The 20,123-nt window shown below is 53.4% G+C and overlaps 5 protein-coding genes across 5 annotated transcripts; all 5 read right to left on the bottom strand.

Annotated features, from left to right (window-relative positions):
* Positions 1-3,217: 3,217 nt before the first annotated feature.
* On the bottom strand, positions 3,218-3,885 carry LOC133266352 (feather keratin 1-like). Its single transcript, XM_061447548.1, has 2 exons — positions 3,785-3,885; positions 3,218-3,560 (listed from the first exon to the last, which is right to left on the bottom strand). The coding sequence occupies exons 1-2, from the start codon at positions 3,883-3,885 to the stop codon at positions 3,218-3,220; spliced, it is 444 nt and encodes a 147-aa protein (XP_061303532.1).
* Positions 3,886-7,844: 3,959 nt separating this feature from the next.
* On the bottom strand, positions 7,845-8,159 carry LOC133266281 (feather keratin 1-like). The gene has a single exon (XM_061447511.1). The coding sequence runs from the start codon at positions 8,157-8,159 to the stop codon at positions 7,845-7,847; it is 315 nt and encodes a 104-aa protein (XP_061303495.1).
* A 3,816-nt stretch (positions 8,160-11,975) lies between these two features.
* Positions 11,976-12,296, bottom strand: LOC133266349 (feather keratin 1-like). The gene has a single exon (XM_061447546.1). It carries the CDS (start codon positions 12,285-12,287, stop codon positions 11,976-11,978), a length of 312 nt encoding a protein of 103 aa, XP_061303530.1. The 5' UTR covers positions 12,288-12,296.
* A 3,582-nt stretch (positions 12,297-15,878) lies between these two features.
* Positions 15,879-16,214, bottom strand: LOC133266280 (feather keratin 1-like). Its single transcript, XM_061447510.1, has one exon. The coding sequence runs from the start codon at positions 16,191-16,193 to the stop codon at positions 15,879-15,881; it is 315 nt and encodes a 104-aa protein (XP_061303494.1). The 5' UTR covers positions 16,194-16,214.
* A 2,573-nt stretch (positions 16,215-18,787) lies between these two features.
* On the bottom strand, positions 18,788-19,123 carry LOC133266279 (feather beta keratin-like). Its single transcript, XM_061447509.1, has one exon. The coding sequence runs from the start codon at positions 19,100-19,102 to the stop codon at positions 18,788-18,790; it is 315 nt and encodes a 104-aa protein (XP_061303493.1). The 5' UTR covers positions 19,103-19,123.
* Between the last annotated feature and the right edge of the window lie 1,000 nt (positions 19,124-20,123).

The following is a 20,123-nucleotide window of genomic DNA, read 5'->3' as shown; positions in this document are numbered from 1 at the left end:
GTCTGTGGTGTGGAGGGGCCCTGGCAGAGGGGAGGAAAGGAGAGGAGAGAAGAGAGGGTGTGGGGAGAGCAGAGGGCATGGGAGTGCGAGGGGCGGTGGTGCAGGAGGGCGAGGCAGTGGGGAGGCTGGTGGGCTGTGGTGCTGGGGAGGCGTGAGGGGTGCTGAGGCTGGGGCAGAGCATGCTGGAAGAGGCGGGGCAGGGGGGCAGGAGCAGAGGGCAAGGGGCTTGAGGCTCACCTTGTTGAGCGCGCAGGAGAAGGCGTCAGCAGAGGCGAGTGAGGGACAGGCTCTGGGCCGGCTTTTATGCTGGTCCCCGAGGGGCGGGACAGCCTTTGCGCATGGCAGCATTTGTCAGCAAGCAGCTGGTGCGTGCCACAGCCTGGCAAGACATGAGCTGGGGCGTGTTCTCCTTCCCACAGTGCTCCCTTTGCATGTCCTCCTGGTGAGGACGTGTCCATCCGGCCCTGGCGGCAGCCTTGAAGTCAGAGTAGGTGTCTGGGACGATCTGCATGGAAGATGCCTGTCAGGCTGTTCTGCAGATACAGCCATGGCCTTGGAGACGTGGGGTGTCATCACTGCGGTCATTCCGTGGCACTTGTGTGTTGTGGTTTTTGGTGCCTTGTGAAGAGGTGGCTCCATGTTCATTGCGGCCCTGTCGGGCTGGTCTGGGCTCTGGAGTTTTGGTGGCATGAGGGGCTGCCTCTTCCATCCCGTTTGTTCCCTCCCTGCCTTGTTGCTAAGTACCTTATCTTGTCTTTAGGCCTGTCCTTTCGCATTGAGTGAGCTCTGTGGGTGTCAATGTGGATCTCCTTGTGCCCTTTGTGCTTTTATGGTTGTAGCTGGAGAAAGCTGGCTTTCTGCTTGGGTTTTTGACCACCTAATGGTGTTCCAGGGGGTGGTGCTGAGGGCAGGCCTAGGTGGGCTCTTTGTTAGAGCAGGCTCTTGTCCTGCTAGCCCAGGTTCAGTGTTGTTGAGGCCTGTGATGTGGGGATTCCTGACAGTCCCATGGAAGTCGTGTGTTGGCCCCTCTCTAGTGCTTCTCTGATTAGGGGTTGGCACATTTTCAGTCCAGACTCTGGTGTGACGCATTGCTAGATGTCTGGCACCTCACAAAGGCAGTTGTGGTTCTGGAGAGCCTGTGAGGATGTCAGTGGAAGAGGTGTTAGGGAGCAGTTGCCAGCGGAATCGTGCACCAGGTTTGTGATCTTTGCCTGGGGTAGTGCCACTGCGTGACGCCATTTCTCTGCTCAGTGTTGACAGGTGAAAGTTGATTTGGAGATTAAAGAGGGGTTTGGATGCAGAGATGCTTTACATGGCCACAGAGGTTGGGCCCTGTTAGTGGTGGATTCATGCTGGTGGGTTGATGCCTGGCAAGGCCTGCCCCGGTTCATCAAGGTGAGTGTTTTGCAGGCTGATTGTCAGGTGAGCTGTTTTGTGGTTGGGGAAATTGATGTGAGGTCAGAAGGAGAGCTTTTGGACTGAATGCATGGTAGTCCCTGGGCCATGAAGGTCACCAATAATACTGAGGGAGCTGCCTGTAGTTCTTGGGAGGTGTGTCTTATGTACCTTAGGAGAAGTGGGAAACTAGAAGGTCTTGAGTCTGATCATGTTCCCATGGAAGGTGATGTAGGAAGTCTTCCTAGAAAGGACTGTGAATGTCTTCCCAGGAAGGACAAGAAATTGAGATGAAGTTCTAGCATATATTTGCAAATGGTAAATCATGCTTGATTGAACTCTGTCTCCTCTCCATGGGAGTGCCCATCATTGTGGATGAGGAGAAAACCATGGCTGGTGTTTCCTTTGAATTTCTTTGTAAAGTTTTTGACCCTTTCACCCCTCACATGCTCATCAACAAACTGACAAAGTACCTTTTGTGTCTGGTGCCAGTGCACTGGGCTGCTGCATGGTTGAAGGGCTGAGCCCAGCAGCTTGTGATGAGTAGCACAAAGTCCATTTGAAGGCAAGTCTCAAGTAGTGTAGCTCAGGAGTTGTACCTGGGGCCAACCCTGTTCCACATCCTCCTTAAGGACCGGGCCAATGTGATGGAGTGACCCCACAGCAAGATGTCAGTTCATAGTCCTCATTTCTGAAAAGCTAGAAAGAAGAGCCGGGCTAACTACAGGCTGGTCAGCGTCATCTCTGTGCCAGAAGAGAGCATGGAGCAGATTCTCCTGGTAACTATGCCAAAACACTTGAAAAACACTGACAGCCAGAAGGGCTTCAGAGTGGGTGAATCCTTCCTGACAAGTTTGGTGTCTTTCTATGAGGGGTTATAGCATTGGTGGTTAAGAGAAGATGTACTGTTGTCATATACCTGGACTTGTGCAAGGCATTTGCTAGTGTCCCACACAATAACCTTGTCTGTAAAGCAGAGAGAGGTGGAGACGAAAGGTGAACCACTTGGTGGATATCTTGACCCATGACTCTTTTGTCATATTTTCTCTGTCTGTTTGCAGAGGAAAAGTGACGGAGTAGGTTAGCAGGCACCAGGCAGAGGTAACCCAGAACATATGGGGAACGTGTGACAGAGGCATGGCTGGAAGTGCATAAATGTGTCCAAGCCTTTGTTTGCGGAGGCAATGATCTGATGTGATGTGCGGGAATCTCCTGGAGTGCCAGTGGGTGATGTTGCTGGTGCTTTGCTTCCCAAGAGAGCTCTGGTGATGCCTGTTTCAACCCACCCCGATGGCCTGTTGAGCCCTGTTGTTGTGCTGGGTGTGACTGGATGAGCCTTCGGGGAAAAAGTGAAGAGGAAGGGCCTGAGGCTGGGATGCAGGAGAACTTTATTGACGAAAAAATATAGTGGAAAGGCAGGAGCACCAAGAGGGAGGGAACCAGTCAGAGGTACGAGTAGGGCCACCATAGGAAGTTTTACACAGCAGCTATTGCTAGAGACCTGATGTCCTTATCTCTCATGGTGTAATCGTAACGGTGTTGGTTCCTGGTAGGATTTGGCTTGTGAGAACTCGCTTGCAGCAGAGAGGTTGGGACATATTAGAAGGCACAATGCAGAGAAGAAAGTGAGAGAAGATGAGGAGGTCCATGGGCCTTGGTTACAGGTAGCATTGGCTAAACGCTTTCCCTGCTTGGTTTCATTCTGCCTTCAGAGGAGCAGTACTGGATGGAGAATGTATAGGCCAACAGTGGCACAGACATGCTTTCTGATTCCTTGCTGTGGCTTCCAGGGTGGTTGGTGTTACGGTGCTGTCAATGGCCCTTAGCAGATGTCGCAGCCTCTTCCTCTGCCGTAGCAGCCCAGGCCTCCGAAGCCGTAGCCTAGGCCGTAGCCGAAGCCCCCAGAGGAGACGGGCACTCCCTGGGCGCTGAGGACGTTGCCCACGGCAGCGGATGAGGAGGATCCGACGGCGGTGCTCTGGGGGAAGGAGCTGAGGATGGGTCCTGGCAGGGTGACCAGCACGGCGGGAGGCTGGATGACGACGCGGGAGTCCTCGCACTGCCTGACACAGGGCTCGTTGCAGCTGTTGGCCAGCGGGGTGGGTCCGCAGGGGCGGCAGAGGTCGTAGCAGGCCATGTCTGTGGTGTGGAGGGGCCCTGGAAGACTAAAGGAGAGGAGAGAATGGAAGAGAGGGTGTGGGGAGAGCGGAGGACTTGGGGGTGCAAGGGGCGGTGGTGCAGGAGGGGGAGGCTGTGGGGAGGCTGGTGTCGGGCTGTGGGGCTGGGGAGGCGTGAGGGGTGCTGAGGCTGGGGCAGAGCGTGCTGGAAGAGCCGGGGCAGGGGGGCAGGAGCAGAGGGCAAGGGGCTTGAGGCTCACCTTGTTGAGCGCGCAGGAGAAGGCGTCAGCAGAGGCGAGTGAGGGACAGAGGCTCTGGGCCGGCTTTTATGCTGGTCCCTGAGAGGCGGGACAGCCTTTGCGCATGGCAGCATTTGTCAGCAAGCAGCTGGTGCGTGCCACAGCCTGGCAAGTCATGAGCTGTGTTTGTGTTTTCCTTCCCAGAACACTCCCTTTGCATGTCCTCCTGGTGAGGACGTGTCCATCTGGCCCTGGCGGCCGCTTTGAAGTGTAATAATTTAAGGCCAAATACTTCGTGTTTGTGCTGCTTTTTGGGACACTTGGCAGAAGTTGCAACCAAAGTGCTTGAGAGGTGGGGTGGTGTGAGTGAGGTCATCCTGTGGCACTCATTAGGTGTGGTTTGCAAGTGCGTTGTGAAGTGGGGGCCCCATGTCATCACAGCCCTGTCAGGCTGGACTGGGCTTTAGAGCTGTGGTGGCTGTGAGGGGCTGCCCCTTCAATTGCATTCAGTCCTTCCCCATCTTGCTGCCAGCTTGATAAGCCTGTCTTCAGGCCTGTCCTTTCCTGTTGGGTGAGCTCTGTGGGTGTCCTGGGTCCCAGTTGTTCTTGTAAGGTTGCCAGCTGATGTACTGGGTTTATGGAGTTAACTTAAGTTTATTTAAGTTATTATGTATTTAACTTAAGTTTATTCAGAGGAAGGAGTGGCAGAAGCAACAAGTGTTGAAATGATCATAATGCTTTTTCTCCATCCCCCTTTGTCATTCTGGGAGAGGGAGTATGTATTTCAGGAGGGGAGCTTAACCTGCAGTAGGGGAGGGCTGGGAGAATCTGTTTAAAAAATTTCTTTTTTTTTTGTTTTTCTCATAATTCTACTCTGTCTTTTGATTTTGATAAATGAATTTCCCCAAGCAAAGTCTGTTCTGGTGGCACAGGAAAACAGTGAGTGATCTCCATGTTGTTATCTCAACTCGGGAGCCTTTTGTCGTATTCTTCTTCTACATAGTAGAGGAAATGATAGAGCAGCTCAGTGAGGACTTTTCACCCAGCCAAGGTTAACGCAGCACAGAGCCCCACGTTTGCAGCAGAGCTGGGTCACAGGCTTATAGAATAGAAAAGATCATAGAAGAGTTTGTGTTGGAAAGGACCTTAAGATCATCTAGTTCCACCCCCCCTGCCATGGGCAGGGACACCTCACACTAAACCATGTCACCCAAGGCTCTGTCCAACCCGGCCTTGAGCATTTCCAGGGATGGAGCATTCACAACTTCCTTGGGCAACCCATTCCAGTGCCTCACCATCCTAACAGTAAAAAATTTCCTTCTTATATCCAATCTAAACTTCCCCTGTCTAAGTTCTAACCCGTTACCCTTGTCCTATCACTACAAACCCTAATGAAGAGTCCCTCCCCGACACCCTTATAGGCTACCTTCAGACACTTGAAGCTGCTCTGAGGTCCCTACACAGCCTTCTCTTCTCCAGGCTGAACAGCCCCAATGTTCCCAGCCTATCTTCAGACAGGAGGTGCTTCACTCCCTGATCATCCTCGTGGCCTCATCTGGGCTTATTCCAACAGTTCCATGTCCTTTTTATGTTGAGGACACCAGAACTGCACACAATACTCCAGGTGAGGTCTCACAAGAGCAGTGTGGAGGGGAGGATCACCCCCTTCGACCTGCTGGTCACGCTCCTTTTGATGCAGCCCAGGATACGGTTGCTTTCTGGGCTGCAAGCGCACACTGAAGCCGGCTCATGTTCATTTTCTCATCAACCAACACCCCCAAGTCCTTCTCCTCAGGGCTGCTCTGAATCTCTTCTCTGCCCAACCTGTAGCTGTGCCTGGGATTGCTCTGACCCAGGTGTAGGACCTTGCACTTGGCTTGGTTAAACCTCATGAGGTTGGCATCAGCCCACCTCACAAGCGCGTCAAGGTCCTTCTGGATGGCATTCCTTCCCTCCAGGGTATCAACTGAGTGGTCCATCCATCAAATTGATGTCGCTCCAATTTAGAGACAAGGATGTCATGTGGGACAGTGTTGAACGCTTCGCACAAGTCCAGGTAGATGACATCAACTGCTCTACCCCTGTCCATCAGTTCTGTAGCCCCATCATAGAGGGCCACCAAATTGGTCAGGCAGGATTTCCCCTTAGTGAAGCCATACTGGCTGTCACCAAGCACCTTGTTGATTTTCACGTGCATTAGCATGCCATCCAGGAGAATCTGCTCCAAGATTTTGCCAGGCACAGAGGTGAGACTGACTGCTCTGTACTTCCCCAGGTCATCCGTTTTCCCCTTCTTGAAAATGGGGGTTATATTTCCCTTTTTCCAGTCATTGGGAACTTCACCTTATTGCCATGATTTTTCATATATGATGGCCAGCGGCTTACCAACTTCATTCCCCACCTCCTTCAGGACCCACGGATGGATCTCATCAGGATCCATGGACTTGTGCACATTTATATTTTAAGATGGTTTTGAACCAGTTCCTCTCCTGCCGTGGGCCCAAGGTCTTCATTCTCAGTCCCTGCCTCTGCCTTCCAAGACTTGGGTGGTTTGGTCAGAGCCTTTGGCAGTGAAGACCGAGGCAAAGAAGTCATTCAGAACTTCAGCCTTCTCCAAATCCTGTGTAGCCAGTTCTCCTGAGAGCTTCCTGAGGGGGCCGATGTTGTCCCTAGTCTGTTTTTTGTTTGCTACGTACATGTAGAATCCCTTCCTGTTATCCTCAACATCCCTATCCAAGTTTAATTCTATGTTTAATTCTAAGTTTATTTAGTTCCATGTTTAATTCTAAGTTTATTCACTATGACCCTTTCAGCCCTGCTCTTGAGGAGTTCTTTATCCAATGTATGGTGTACCTGCTCATGTCACATTTGAACAACTTGTCCAGGAGGATGTTGTGAAGGACAACAGTTCAACCAGGGCAGATGCCAAGTCTTGTATGTGGGGAGAAGTGACCCCGTGTAGCATGAATATCTGTGAGACCAGTGGGTTAGAAACAGTCTTAGGAGAGAATGACGTTGTGGTCTGTTGTAGAGCAAAGGGACCATGAGACGGCAATGTACCCTTGCAAGAAAAGGGCCCACGAGTCTCCAGGGCTGCATTCAGGGGTTTTGCAGTGGGTAAGGGGAGGGCAGCATCCCCTACTCATCAGAAATGGTGAGGAGAATCCCATGTGGGATTCATTTCTTGGCTCCCCAGTGAGGAAGGACTTGGACTTTCTGGAGCAGGAGCAGTGCAGGGTCACCAAGATCCTGGAGGGTCTGGATCATAAGAGTCTGAGAAGTGAGCCACCCCAGAGAGAAGGATGTGCAGGGTGCCCATCATCAATGGGAGTAAAGCCGCTGATAGCAGGGAAAGAAGTGGTGGGAACCCAGCTCTTGTCACTGGTGTGCACATGCAGAAGAAGAGGCTGTGGGTATAAGGGGAAAGAGATGGGATTTCATGGGCAAACCAGGCAAGCCGTTTGCCTGTGTGGAAGGGCAAAGAGTGGAAGAGGTGGTGGAGTGTCTGTGCTGTGAGCTACTAAAAACCCAACTGGCCATGGTCTCACACCTGCAGCTCTAGTTGTCCTGTTCATGAAAAGGGATTAAGTCAGCTCCTCTGGAGAGGTTCCTGCTGTTGAAAGTGATTCTGAGGAGACTCAGGCTGGGATGCTGGAAACTTTATTGAGACAAAAGAATGAAAATGTAAGAGCAGCAAAAGCACCAAGTGGAAGTGAGACAGTCTGAGGTGCAAGGAGTGCGACCATGAGCAGAAGACTTCTGCTTACAGTTCTTCCTGCCCTGCAGCGCAAGCAGCATAGCAGAGGTCCCCCAATGTTCTTTGACTTGTTAGAAGGGGTTTGAAGCAGAGAGTCCTGGGCACAGGCAAAGAGATGATGCAAAGAAGGAAGTAGTACAACAGGAGGAGGTGCAGGGGCAATATTTTCAGGCATCCTGGGCAGGCCCTGTGCGCTGTTTCTTCTCTTGGTGTCTCAAGATGAGGAGCTGTGGACAGCAGGTCCACATGTCAGGAAATGCCCAGAACTGCATCCTCAGACCTTGCCATGGCTTCAAGGGTTTTGGTGGCTGGTTTCATGCGTGTTGTCAATGGCCCTTAGCAGATGTTGTATCCCCTTCCTCTGCCGTAGCAGCCCAGGCCTCCGAAGCCGTAGCCAAGGCCGTAGCCGAAGCCCCCAGAGGAGACGGGCACTCCCTGGGCGCTGAGGACGTTGCCCACGGCAGCGGATGAGGAGGATCCGACGGCGGTGCTCTGGGGGAAGGAGCTGAGGATGGGTCCTGGCAGGGTGACCAACACGGCGGGAGGTTGGATGACGACGCGGGAGTCCTCACACTGCCTGACACAGGGCTCGTTGCAGCTGTTGGCCAGCGGGGTGGGTCCGCAGGGGCGGCAGAGGTCATAGCAGGCCATGTCTGTGGTGTGGAGGGGCCCTGGCAGAGGAGAGGAGAGAATGGAAGAGAGGGTGTGGGGAGAGCAGAGGGCGTGGGGGTGCTAGGGGCGGTGGTGCAGGAGGGAGAGGCAGTGGGGAGGCTGGTGTGGGGCTGTGGGGCTGGGGAGGCGTGAGGGGTGCTGAGGCTGGGGCAGAGCGTGCTGGAAGAGCCGGGGCAGGGGGCAGGAGCAGAGGGCAAGGGGCTTGAGGCTCACCTTGTTGAGCGCGCAGGAGAAGGCGTCAGCAGAGGCGAGTGAGGGACAGAGGCTCTGGGCCGGCTTTTATGCTGGTCCTGCAGTGCCCGATGGGGCTGAGACAGCCTTTGTGCATGACAACATGTTTGTGCAAGCATCTGGTGCATGTCAGATCCTTGCAGGTAATTACCTGTGGTTGTGTTTTCCTTTCAAGAATTCTGGAAGTTCATGTCCTCCTGTTGAGGACGTGTCCTTCTGGCCCTGGCGGCAGCTTTCAAGTATTTTAGACCAAAAAGGATTGGAGCTCTATTTCAGGGCATGCAGGAAGCACTTGCAGAAACCGCAGCAAACCACAGGACACGAGTGCCACATTTGATTCACCCTGTGGCACTCGTGTCTGTGGTTTGTGGGTTTCTTGCAGTGCTTCCTGATGCCTGAAATAGAGCTCATCCCTTTGTATCAGTGAGAAAATCAAGAGAGTGGATGGCACACTAATGGCTGGTCAGCCTGATCTGTGCCCAGTGTTAGGCTCCATTTATGTTTCTCAGATTTACAGGTCAAACTCTTCTGTTAGTTCAAGTTTATGTCCTAAGGTGATAATGACATACAAAGAAGAAATAAGAAACCGGGGCACTACCCATTTTTGCCCAGTGCAGGTTAAGTTTTAAATTCACTTCTTCAGCATCCATGTCATGACTTACAACATCTGAGTCTTCACAAAGTGTACTTATGAGCAAAAATATGTAATTACCTGCCAATGGTAAGCGCACTTGGTGCCCAGCCAAGTTGAACCCACCACAGAGCCCCATCTTCACAGGAGAACAGGGTGACAGGCTTGTTCCTGCACCTCATCCCCATTGCCTTGTACAGGGCCTCATTGTGCCACTGTGAGGAGGATTGTGACTGCATAGTGGGGGCTTTCTATGTGACTCAGAGTCCACAGGTGGCTTGCGTCCCCTGCAGAGGGGGTCCAAGTCCACAGCAGTAGGGAGGATGGTTGTTCTGGAGACCTTCATGCACTGCTGGACCCTGCAGTGAAAAGGGGCTGAACCCAGGATGTCTGGATGGCCTTGGAGACGTGGGGTGTCATCACTGCGGTCATTCCGTGGCACTTGTGTGTTGTGGTTTTTGGTGCCTTGTGAAGAGGTGGCTCCATGTTCATTGCAGCCCTGTCGGGCTGGTCTGGGCTCTGGAGTTTTTGGTGGCATGAGGGGCTGCCTCTTCCATCCCATTTGTTCCCTCCCTGCCTTGCTGCCAAGTCCCTTAGCTTGTCTTTAGGCCTGTCCTTTCCCATTGGGTGAGCTCTGTGGGCGTCAATGTGGATCTCCTGGTGCCCTTTGTGCTTTTATGGTTGTAGCTGGAGAAAGCTGGCTTTCTGCTTGGGTTTTTGTCCTCCTAATGGTGTTCCAGGGTGTGGTGCTGAGGGCAGGCCTAGGTTGCCTCTTTGTTAGAGCAGGCTCTTGTCCTGCTAGCCCAGGTTCAGTGTTGTTGAGTCCTGTGATGTGGGGATTCCTGACAGTGCCGTGGAAGTCGTGTGTTGGCCCCTCTCTAGTGCTTCCCTGATTAGGGGTTGGCACATTTTCAGTCCAGACTCTGGTGTGACGCATTGCTAGATGTGGGGCACCTCACAAAGGCAGTTGTGGTTCTGGAGAGCCTGTGAGGATGTCAGTGGAAGAGGTGTTAGGGAGCAGTTGCCAGGGGAATCGTGCACCAGGTTTGTGATCTTTGCCTGGGGTAGTGCCACTGCGTGACGCCATTTCTCTGCTCAGTGTTGACAGGTGAAAGTTGATTTGGAGATTAAAGAGGGGTTTGGATGCAGAGATGCTTTACATGGCCACAGAGGTTGGGCCCTGTTAGTGGTGGATTCATGCAGAGGGGTTGATGGCTGGCAAGGCCTGCCCCGGTTCATCCAAGGTGAGTGTTTTGCAGGCTGGTTGTCAGGTGAGCTGTTTTGTGGTTGGGGAAATTGATGTGAGGTCAGAGGGAGAGCTTTTGGACTGAATGTATGGAAGTCCCTGGGCATAAAGGTCACCAATAATACTGAGGGAGCTGCCTGTTCTTCTTGGGAGTGTGTCTTATGTATCTTAGGGGAAGTGGGAAAGTAGAAGGTCTTGAGTCTGGTCATGTTCCCATGGAAGGTGATGTAGGAAGTCTTCCCAGAAAGGACTGTGAATGTCTTCCCAGGAAGGACAAGAAATTGAGATGAAGTTCTAGCATATATTTGCAAATGGTAAATCATTCTTGATTGAACTCTGTCTCCTCTACATGGGAGTGCCCATCATTGTGGATGAGGAGGCCGCCATAGCTGGTGCTTCCCTTGAATTTCTTTGTAAAGTCTTTGACCCTTTCACCCCTCACATGCTCATCAACAAGCTGACAAAGTACCTTTTGTGTCTGGTGCCAGTGCACTGGGCTGCTGCATAGTTGAAGGGCTGAGCCCAGCGGGTTGTGACGAGTAGCACAAAGTCCATTTGAGGGCAAGTCTCAAGTAGTGTAGCTCAGGAGTTGTATGTGGGGCCAACCCTGTTCCACATCCTCATTAAGGACCAGGCCAATGTGATGGAGTGACCCCACAGCAAGTGGTCAATTCATAGTCCTCATTTTGAAAAAGCTAGAAAGAAGAGCCGGGCTAACTACAGGCTGGTCAGCGTCATCTCTGTGCCAGAAGAGAGCATGGAGCAGATTCTCCTGGTAACTATGCCAAAACACTTGAAAAACACTGACAACCAGAAGGGCTTCACAGTGGGTGAATCCTTCCTGACAAATTTGGTGTCTTTTTATGAGGGGTTCTAACATTGGTGGTTGACCCATGACTCTTTTGTCATATTTTCTCTGTCTGTTTGCAGAAGAGGAGTGATGGAGTAGGTTAACAGGCACCAGGCAGAGGCAACACAGAACATGAAGAACGTGCGACTGAGGCATGGCTGGGAGCGCATAAATGTGTCCCAGCCTTTGTTTGCGGAGGCAAGGAGCTGGTGTGATGTGATGGAATCTCCCTGAGTGCCAGTGGGTGATGTTGCTGGTGCTATGCTTCCCAAGAGAGCTCTGGTGATGCCTGTTTCAACCCACCCCGATGGCCTGTTGAGCCCTGTTGTTGTGCTGGGTGCGACTGGACGAGCCTTTGGGGAAAAAGTGAAGAGGAAGGGCCTGAGGCTGGGATGCAGGAGAACTTTATTGAAAAAAAAATAGTGGAAAGGCAGGAGCACCAAGAGGGAGGGAACCAGTCAGAGGTACGAGTAGGGCCACCATAGGAAGTTTTACATAGCAGCTATTGCTAGAGACCTGACGTCTTTGTCTGTCACGCTGTAATCGTAACGGTGTTGGTTCCCGGTAGGATTTGGCTTGTGAGAACTCACTTGCAGCAGAGAGGTTGGGACATATTAGAAGGGACAATGCAGAGAAGAAAGTGAGAGAAGAGGAGGAGGCTCATGGGCTTTGATAACAGGTAGCATTGGCTAAACGCTTTCCCTGCTTGGTATCATTCTGCCTTCAGAGGAGCAGTACTGGATGGAGAATGTATAGGCCAACAGTGGCACAGACATGCTTTCTGATTCCTTGCTGTGGCTTCCAGGGTGGTTGGTGTTACGGTGCTGTCAATGGCCCTTAGCAGATGTCGCTTCTTCCTCTGCCGTAGCAGCCCAGGCCTCCGAAGCCGTAGCCAAGGCCGTAGCCGAAGCCCCCAGAGGAGACGGGCACTCCCTGGGCGCTGAGGACGTTGCCCACGGCAGCGGATGAGGAGGATCCGACGGCGGTGCTCTGGGGGAAGGAGCTGAGGATGGGTCCTGGCAGGGTGACCAGCACGGTGGAAGGCTGGATGACGACGCGGGAGTCCTCGCACTGCCTGACACAGGGCTCGTTGCAGCTGTTGGCCAGCGGGGTGGGTCCGCAGGGGCGGCAGAGGTCGTAGCAGGCCATGTCTGTGGTGTGGAGGGGCCCTGGCAGAGGAGAGGAGAGAATGGAAGAGAGGGTGTGGGGAGAGCGGAGGGCGTGGGGGTGCAAGGGGTGGTGGTGCTGGAGGGCGAGGCAGTGGGGGGGCTGGTGTGGGGCTGTGGTGCTGGGGAGGCGTGAGGGGTGCTGAGGCTGGGGCAGAGCATGCTGGAAGAGCCGGGGCAGGGGGGCAGGAGCAGAGGGCAAGGGGCTTGAGGCTCACCTTGTTGAGCGCGCAGGAGAAGGCGTCAGCAGAGGCGAGTGAGGGACAGAGGCACTGGGCCGGCTTTTATGCTGGTCCTGGAGTGCCCGAGGGGTCTGAGACAGTCTTTGTGCATGACAGCATGTTTGTTCAAGCAGCTGGTACATGTCAGATCCTCGCAAGCTACGAGTTATGGTTGTGTTTTCCTTCCAAGAATTCTGGAAGTTCATGTCCTCCTGTTGAGGACGTGTCCTTCTGGCCCTGGCGGCAGCTTTCAAGTATTAGAGACCGAAGGCTTGGTGTTGATGGTGCATGTCAGGGCATTTGGCAGAACATGCAACAAAAGTATTGGAGTGATGGGGGTGTCATCACTGATGTCATCCTGTGGCACTCATGGCTGTGGTTTGTGGGTGCTTTGTGAAGAGGGAGTCCCATGTCCTTGCAGGCTTGGGGCTGTGCTGGCTCTGAGAGGCTGCCCCTTCCATTGCATTAGGTTCCGCCCTGACTTGCTGCCAGGTCACTAATCCTGTCTGTAGGCCTGTCCTTTCCTGTTGGGTGAGCTCTAAGGGTGTCATGGTGCCTTTTTATGCTTGTAAGGTTGTACTTGTGATGGGTTCATGTCGGAAGTTTCTGTTAGATGATCCAAGATGCTTTCCCCATGTCTTGAAGAGCATGTTTGAAGAGCTCAGGTTGAGTAAGTTCATGGAGCGCTGTTTCCCTTGGAAAGGATTCCATGATGGAGGAGGGAAAGAGTGTGAGGTCCAAAGAGGATTAGCAACAATGTGTGTTGAACTGACTAGAACCTTCATTTCTCATCCCCATTTGCCCCATTGGTGTAGGACCTTGCACTTGGCATGGTTAAACCTCATGAGGCTGGCATCAGCCCACCTCACAAGCGTGTCGAGGTCCCTCTGGATGGCATTCCTTCCCTTCAGGGTATCAACCGAACCACACAGCTTGGTGTCATCGGCAAACTTGCTGAGGGCGCACTCAATCCCACTGTCCATGTCAGTGACAAAGATGTTGAACAAGACCGGTCCCAGCACTGATCCCTGAGGGACACCACTCGTTACTGGTCTTCAAGAGGACATTGAGCCATTGACCACAACTCTTTGTGTGCGGCCATCCAGCCAGTTCTTTATCCACCGAGTGGTCCATCCATCAAATTCATGTCGCTCCAATTTAGAGACAAGGATGTCGTGTGGGACAGTGTCAAATGCTTTGCACAAGTCCAGGTAGATGACATCAACTGCTCTACCCCTGTCCATCAGGTCTGTAGCCCTATCATAAAAGGCCACCAAATTGGTCAGGCAGGATTTCCCCTTTGTGAAGCCATGCTGGATGTCACCAAGCACCTTGTTGATTTTCATGTGCCTTAGCATGCCTTCCAGGAGAATCTGCTCCAAGATTTTGCCAGGCACAGAGGTGAGACTGACTGGTCTGTACTTCCCCAGGTCATTTGTTTTCCCCTTCTTGAAAATGGGGGGTATATTTCCCTTTTTCCAGTCATCGGGAACTTCACCTGACTGCCATGACTTCTCAAATATGATGGCCAGCGGCTTCGCAACTTCTTCACCAGCTTCTTCAGGACCCGCAGATGAATCTCATCAGGACCCATGGACTTGTGTGCGTTCATATTTTTAAGATGGTTTTGAACCAGTTCCTCTCCTGCAGTGGGCGCAAGGTCTTCATTCTCACAGTCCCTGCCTCTGCCTTCCAAGACTTGGGTGGTTTGGTCAGAGCCTTTGCCAGTGAAGACTGAGGTAAAGAAGTCATTCAGAACCTCAGCCTTCTCCAAATCCTGTGTAGCCAGTTCTCCTGAGAGCTTCCTGAGCGGGCCTACATTCTCCCTAGTCTGTTTTTTATTTGCTATATACCTGTAGAATCCCTTCCTGTTATCTTTAATACCTCTAGCTAAGTTTAATTCTAACTGGGCCTTAGCTTTCCTAACCTGGTCCCTAGCTTCCCGGGCAACATCCCTGTACACTTCCCATGCCATGTGTCCTTGCTTCCACTTATTATAAGCCTCTTTTTTCATTTGCATTTTCCTCAGAAACACCTTATCCATCCAAGGAGGTCTCCTGGCCCTCCTGCTGCACTTCCTTCTGGTTGAGATGCAACATCGACCCACACCTGGGTCAGAGGTGGATCTCAGAGCAAGGAGGGTGGTGTCCTGGGCACACTGTATTTGTTACCTGTGGTCATCTCAGCAAGTGCGGACCAGGCCATGAGGTCCTGTGTGGGTGGCCCTGGGACTCCACCGGAAAGGTCTCATGAATCTGTGGTGACTCCATCAGAGGCATGAACAAGGGAGTGTTGCCATGTTCAAGACTGTCTTTGAGCCAGCGCTGGCTCAAACCTCTATCACCTTGTGAAAGCACCCCAGGTGCCGGTCTTTGTTGGTTGTGGTGGTATATTTCCCAGGAGAATCCTTCTGCCCTTTTTCACCCACACTGACATCCTGTTAAGCCCTGCCTTTGTGCTGCATGAAGTTGGAACAGATTTGGTAGAAGAAAGGGTGAGGAGGTGTCGTAGACCTGTATGCAGAACTTTATAGAGGCAAAAGAGTGAAAAAGAACAAACATAATGTGGGGTCCTTGTAGCATGTGGGGATGGGGCCATGAGTCCCTGTGTTGGTGGCCCTGGAACCCTACATGAATAGTCTCATGAGCCTGGAGAGACATCACCGTAATGCTCAGGGGAGTGTTGTTATGCTTAAGAATTAGTTTGAGGCAGAGGTGGGCTTGTGTCACATTATGGAAGCACCCCAGGTGCCAGTCTTTGTTGGTTGTGGTGGCATATTTCCCGGGAGAGTCCTTGTAGCCTTTTTCACCCACACTGATGGCCTGTTGAGCCCTGGCTTTGTGCTGAGTGAAGCTGAAAGAGCCATGGTAGAATAAAAGCAGAGGAGGCATCAAAGGCTTGAATGCAGAAGTACTTTATTGAGGCAAAAGAGTGAAAAAGAACAAACATAACATGGAAGAGAGCTGTCTCAGGTGCAAGGAGGGCGCCCACGAACTGAGGTCTTCTGTTTGCAACAGATTTTGTCAGAGCTTTGAGGTCTTCCTGAGTTGGCTGGAGCGGAGCACACTGGAGGTCCCCCAATGAAATTTAGCCAGTGAGATGCATTTTTCAGCACACATTTCTGGACATAGCTGACAGGGTGATGCAAAGAAGGCACTTGAAGAAGAGGAAGAGATCCAAGGACCACGTTACCAGGCAGCCTGGTCTGTCCCCTTCCCTGCTTTCTTTGTGCTGTAAAAGAAAGCTGCGGAAGGTGTGTGGATGTCCTAGCATTCTCCCAGATGTGCATTCTCAATCCGTGTCCTTGCTTCTAGAATGTACGTGAGTGGTTTCAGGCATCTTGTGAGAGGCCCTTAGCAGATGTTGCAGCCTCTTCCTCTGCCGTAGCAGCCCAAGCCTCCAAAGCCATAGCCAAGGCCGTAGCCGAAGCCCCCAGAGGAGACGGGCACTCCCTGGGCGCTGAGGACGTTGCCCACGGCAGCGGATGAGGAGGATCCGACGGCGGTGCTCTGGGGGAAGGAGCTGAGGATGGGTCCTGGCAGGGTGACCAGCACGGCGGGAGGCTGGATGACGACGCGGGAGTCCTCGCACTGCCTGACACAGGGCTCGTTGCAGCTGTTGGCCAGCGGGGTGGGTCCGCAGGGGCGGCAGAGGTCGTAGCAGGCCATGTCTGTGGTGTGGAGGGGCCCTGGCAGGGGACAGGAGAGGAGAGGAGAGAATGGAAGAGAGGGTGTGGGGAGAGCGGAGGGCGTGGGGGTGCGAGGGGCGGTGGTGCAGGAGGGCGAGGCAGTGGGGAGGCTGGTGTGGGGCTGTGGTGCTGGGGAGGCGTGAGGGGTGCTGAGGCTGGGGCAGAGCGTGCTGGAAGAGCTGGGGCAGGGGGGCAGGAGCAGAGGGCAAGGGGCTTGAGGCTCACCTAGTTGAGCGCGCAGGAGAAGGCGTCAGCAGAGGCGAGTGAGGGACAGAGGCTCTGGGCCGGCTTTTATGCTGGTCCTGCAATGCCTGAGGGGCCTGAGACAGTCTTTGTGCATGACAGCATGTTTGTGCAAGCAGCTGGTGCATGTCAAATACGTGCAAGCAATTAGTTGTGGTTGTGTTTTCCTTCCTGCAATTCTGCAATTTCGTGTCATTCTGTTTAGAACGTGTCTACTTGGCCTTGAAGGCAGCTTTCAGGTAGAAGTATTTGAGGCCATGTTCTTGGTGTTGATGGGCGTGTTATGGCATTTGGCATGGCATGCAAGCAAAGCTTTGGTGAGGTGGGATGTCATCAGTGAGGTCATCCCGTGGCACTCATGTGGTATGGTTTGGAGATGCGTTGTGAAGAGGAACCCCCGTATCCTCGCTGCTCTGTCATGCTGGTGTGGGCTTTGGAGCTGTGCTGGCCATCAGGGGCTGCCCCTTCCTTCGCATTCAGTCCCTCCACACCTTGCTGTCAGGTCGCTAAGCCTGTCTTTAGACCTGTCCTCCCCTGTTGGGCGAGCTCTGTGCGTGTCTTGGTGCCCCTCTTGCTTGTGAGGTTGTAGGTGGTAGAAAGGATGGTGCCTCTACAGGGCTTCTGCCTTCTTGGTGCCCTTCCTCTGTGTTGTTTTGCAAGCAGTCATAAGAGGTTTGCTCTTGATAGCTGGCTGTGGTCCTGGTGGGCCTGGTTGAAGCTGGTGAGCCCTGTGATGGGGGGAGTCCTTCCAAGTACCCCGAATTGTTGTGTTTACCCTCTGTAACTCTCTACTTAAGCACCCAGGCTCCTATAGTGGGTGCAGTTCACTAGGTGGTGTGGCGTCAGGGAAGCCACTACATCCCCACTGGCTATGTTCTCCCTCAGTTCCAAGCTGCACATCCCCATGTTGAGTGGACCACTGGGTCCTTGGGGCTGAGCCCACGGTTGAGCCTGACCTCATTCCTAGGGAAGGTGACAGAAGAAACCTTCCTGGAAAGCACTGCCATGGCCAGCAAGGTCAGGGTGACGGGCTGTGGTTTTAGGTGTGGATTTTGGGAATGGAAATTGTCCTTGACCAACCTCTGTGTCTTCCCTGTTGTTGCCAACAACAGGGTGTTGGCCAAGTTTAGAGCAGTGTCTATTGTTGAGCTGTACTTGAAGGAAGCCTCTGTCACTGTCTCCCATTACGTGCTCCTAGAGAAGCAAGGCAGGAAAGTATGGATTGTGATGGGGCCGGTGAGGAGGCTGGAAGGCAGTGGCTGAAGTGCTGAGCCCTGAGGCTTGTGACCAGTGGTGGGACAAGAGGATGTGGGCACAAGGGAAAAGAGATGGAATTTCATGGGCAATGAAGGCAATCTTTTTTCAGTGTGAGCATGGTCGAAGAGTGGAAGACATTGTGGAATCTTCATGCTGGGGGTTGCCGAATACCCAAACGGCTATTGTCCTGGACATGCTGCTGTGGCTGGCCCTGCTTGATAGGGGAAGTTGAAGCGGCTTCTCTCCAAATCACATAGGTCCTGCCAAACTACATGATTCTGTGGTTCTGATTGCTGGGAGGGCTGGAGACCCATGCTGGGTAGGAGAGTTGGTCAATTGTGTGGTGATGCAGGGAGGTTTTATCAGAGGCATGCACAAGGAATCTTTGCAAACGTGTATCCTTTGTTTGAGCCTGGGTGAGGGGTGGGCTTAGGTCACTTCTGGAAGCCCCCAGCTAGCAGTCTGTCCTGTTGCTGGTTGTGCTGGCTCATTTACTAGGAGAGGCCTTGTGGCACTTCTTCATCCACCCCAATGACGCGTTGAGCTATTGCTTTGTGCCATGTCAAGTTGTAAGGGCCTTGGTAGAAGAAAGGAAGAGGAGGAGTCACTAAGTGGAATTCAGGATAATTTTATTGAGGCAAAAGAATGAAAACGTAAAAGCACAGTGTACAAGGGAAGGGGCCTTAGGTGTAAGTAGGGTGACAATCTTACGAGGTCCTCTGCAATGCAGCAGATTTTGGCAGAGGATGGAGGTCTTCCTGCCCTGCACTAGGAGCACCCCACTGGAGGTACTCTGATAGCTTTTTGCATGTGATGTGGTGGTTGCAGCAGACAGTAGTGGACACAGCTGATGGGGTCATACAAAGAAAGCGGTAGGAGAAGAGGAGGAGGTCCATGAGCCATGTTTTCAGAGAGGCTGGGCTGGTAACCTACCCAGATTCCTCTCATGATGCCTTGAAAGGAGGAGGTGTGATAGAAAGCCCATGTACTAGCATTGACCCCGACAGGTGTTCTCAATTAATGGTGTTGAATCCAGGCTGCAGCATTTCATGTCAGATCTTGTAGGGAAGGCCCTTAGCAGATGTTGTATCCCCTTCCTCTGCCATAGCAGCCAAGGCCTCCATAGCCGTAGCCAAGGCCGTAGCCGAAGCCCCCAGAGGAGACGGGCACTCCCTGGGCGCTGAGGACGTTGCCCACGGCAGCGGATGAGGAGGATCCGACGGCGGTGCTCTGGGGGAAGGAGCTGAGGATGGGTCCTGGCAGGGTGACCAGCACGGTGGAAGGCTGGATGACGACGCGGGAGTCCTCGCACTGCCTGACACAGGGCTCGTTGCAGCTGTTGGCCAGCGGGGTGGGTCCGCAGGGGCGGCAGAGGTCGTAGCAGGCCATGTCTGTGGTGTGGAGGGGCCCTGGCAAGGGAGAGGAGAGGAGAGGAGAGGAGAGGAGAGGGGAGGAGGGAATGGACAAGAGGGTGTGGGGAGAGCGGCGTGTGTGGGGGTGCGAGGGGTTGTGGTGCGGGAGGGCGAGGCAGTGGGGAGGCTGGTGTGGGGCTGTGGTGCTGGGGAGGCGTGAGGGGTGCTGAGGCTGGGGCAGAGCGTGCTGGAAGAGCCGGGGCAGGGGGGCAGGAGCAGAGGGCAAGGGGCTTGAGGCTCACCTTGTTGAGTGTGCAGGAGAAGGCGTCAGCTGAGGCGAGTGAGGGACAGAGGCTCTGGGCCGGCTTTTATGCTGGTCCCCGAGGGGCGGGACAGCCTTTGCGCATGGCAGCATTTGTCAGCAAGCAGCTGGTGCGTGCCACAGCCTGGCAAGTCATGAGCTGGGGCGTGTTCTCCTTCCCACAGTGCTCCCTTTGCATGTCCTCCTGGTGAGGACGTGTCCATCTGGCCCTGGCGGCAGCCTTGAAGTGAGAGTAGGTGTTTGGGACGATTTGCATGGAAGATGCCTGTCAGGCTGTTCTGCAGATACAGCCATGGCCTTGGAGACGTGGGGTGTCATCACTGAGGTCATTCGGTGGCACTTGTGTGTTGTGGTTTTTGGTGCCTTGTGAAGAGGTGGCTCCATGTTCATTGCAGCCCTGTCGGGCTGGTCTGGGCTCTGGAGTTTTGGTGGCATGAGGGGCTGCCTCTTCCGAACCATTTGTTCCCTCCCTGCCTTGTTGCTAAGTACCTTAGCTTGTCTTTAGGCCTGTCCTTTCCCATTGAGTGAGCTCTGTGGGCGTCAATGTGGATCTCCTTGTGCCCTTTGTGCTTTTGCACATTTTCAGTCCAGACTCTGGTGTGACGCATTGCTAGATGTGGGGCACCTCACAAAGGCAGTTGTGGTTCTGGAGAGCCTGTGAGGATGTCAGTGGGAGAGGTGTTAGGGAGCAGTTGCCAGCGGAATCGTGCACCAGGTTTGTGATCTTTGCCTGGGG

Source organism: Pezoporus flaviventris, unplaced genomic scaffold, assembly GCF_033815535.1.
Source record: "Pezoporus flaviventris isolate CSIRO_AGI_PZ_B2104156 unplaced genomic scaffold, CSIRO_AGI_Pfla_v1 ptg000007l, whole genome shotgun sequence".
NCBI classification, from domain to species: Eukaryota; Metazoa; Chordata; class Aves; order Psittaciformes; family Psittacidae; genus Pezoporus; species Pezoporus flaviventris.
Note: the sequence above shows the minus strand (reverse complement) of the source record. Positions and strands in the feature narration are given on the sequence as shown.

Bases quoted from the DNA above. Each gene is read 5' to 3' on its own strand.
- LOC133266349 (XM_061447546.1), bottom strand. From the start codon at position 12,287: ATGGCCTGCTACGACCTCTGCCGCCCCTGCGGACCCACCCCGCTGGCC.
- LOC133266279 (XM_061447509.1), bottom strand. From the start codon at position 19,102: ATGGCCTGCTACGACCTCTGCCGCCCCTGCGGACCCACCCCGCTGGCC.
- LOC133266281 (XM_061447511.1), bottom strand. From the start codon at position 8,159: ATGGCCTGCTATGACCTCTGCCGCCCCTGCGGACCCACCCCGCTGGCC.
- LOC133266280 (XM_061447510.1), bottom strand. From the start codon at position 16,193: ATGGCCTGCTACGACCTCTGCCGCCCCTGCGGACCCACCCCGCTGGCC.
- LOC133266352 (XM_061447548.1), bottom strand. From the start codon at position 3,885: ATGCTGCCATGCGCAAAGGCTGTCCCGCCTCTCAGGGACCAGCATAAA. The intron at 3,561-3,784 runs GCGCTCAACAAG...CCTCTCCTTTAG, and splicing joins CTGCTGACGCCTTCTCCTGC to TCTTCCAGGGCCCCTCCACA.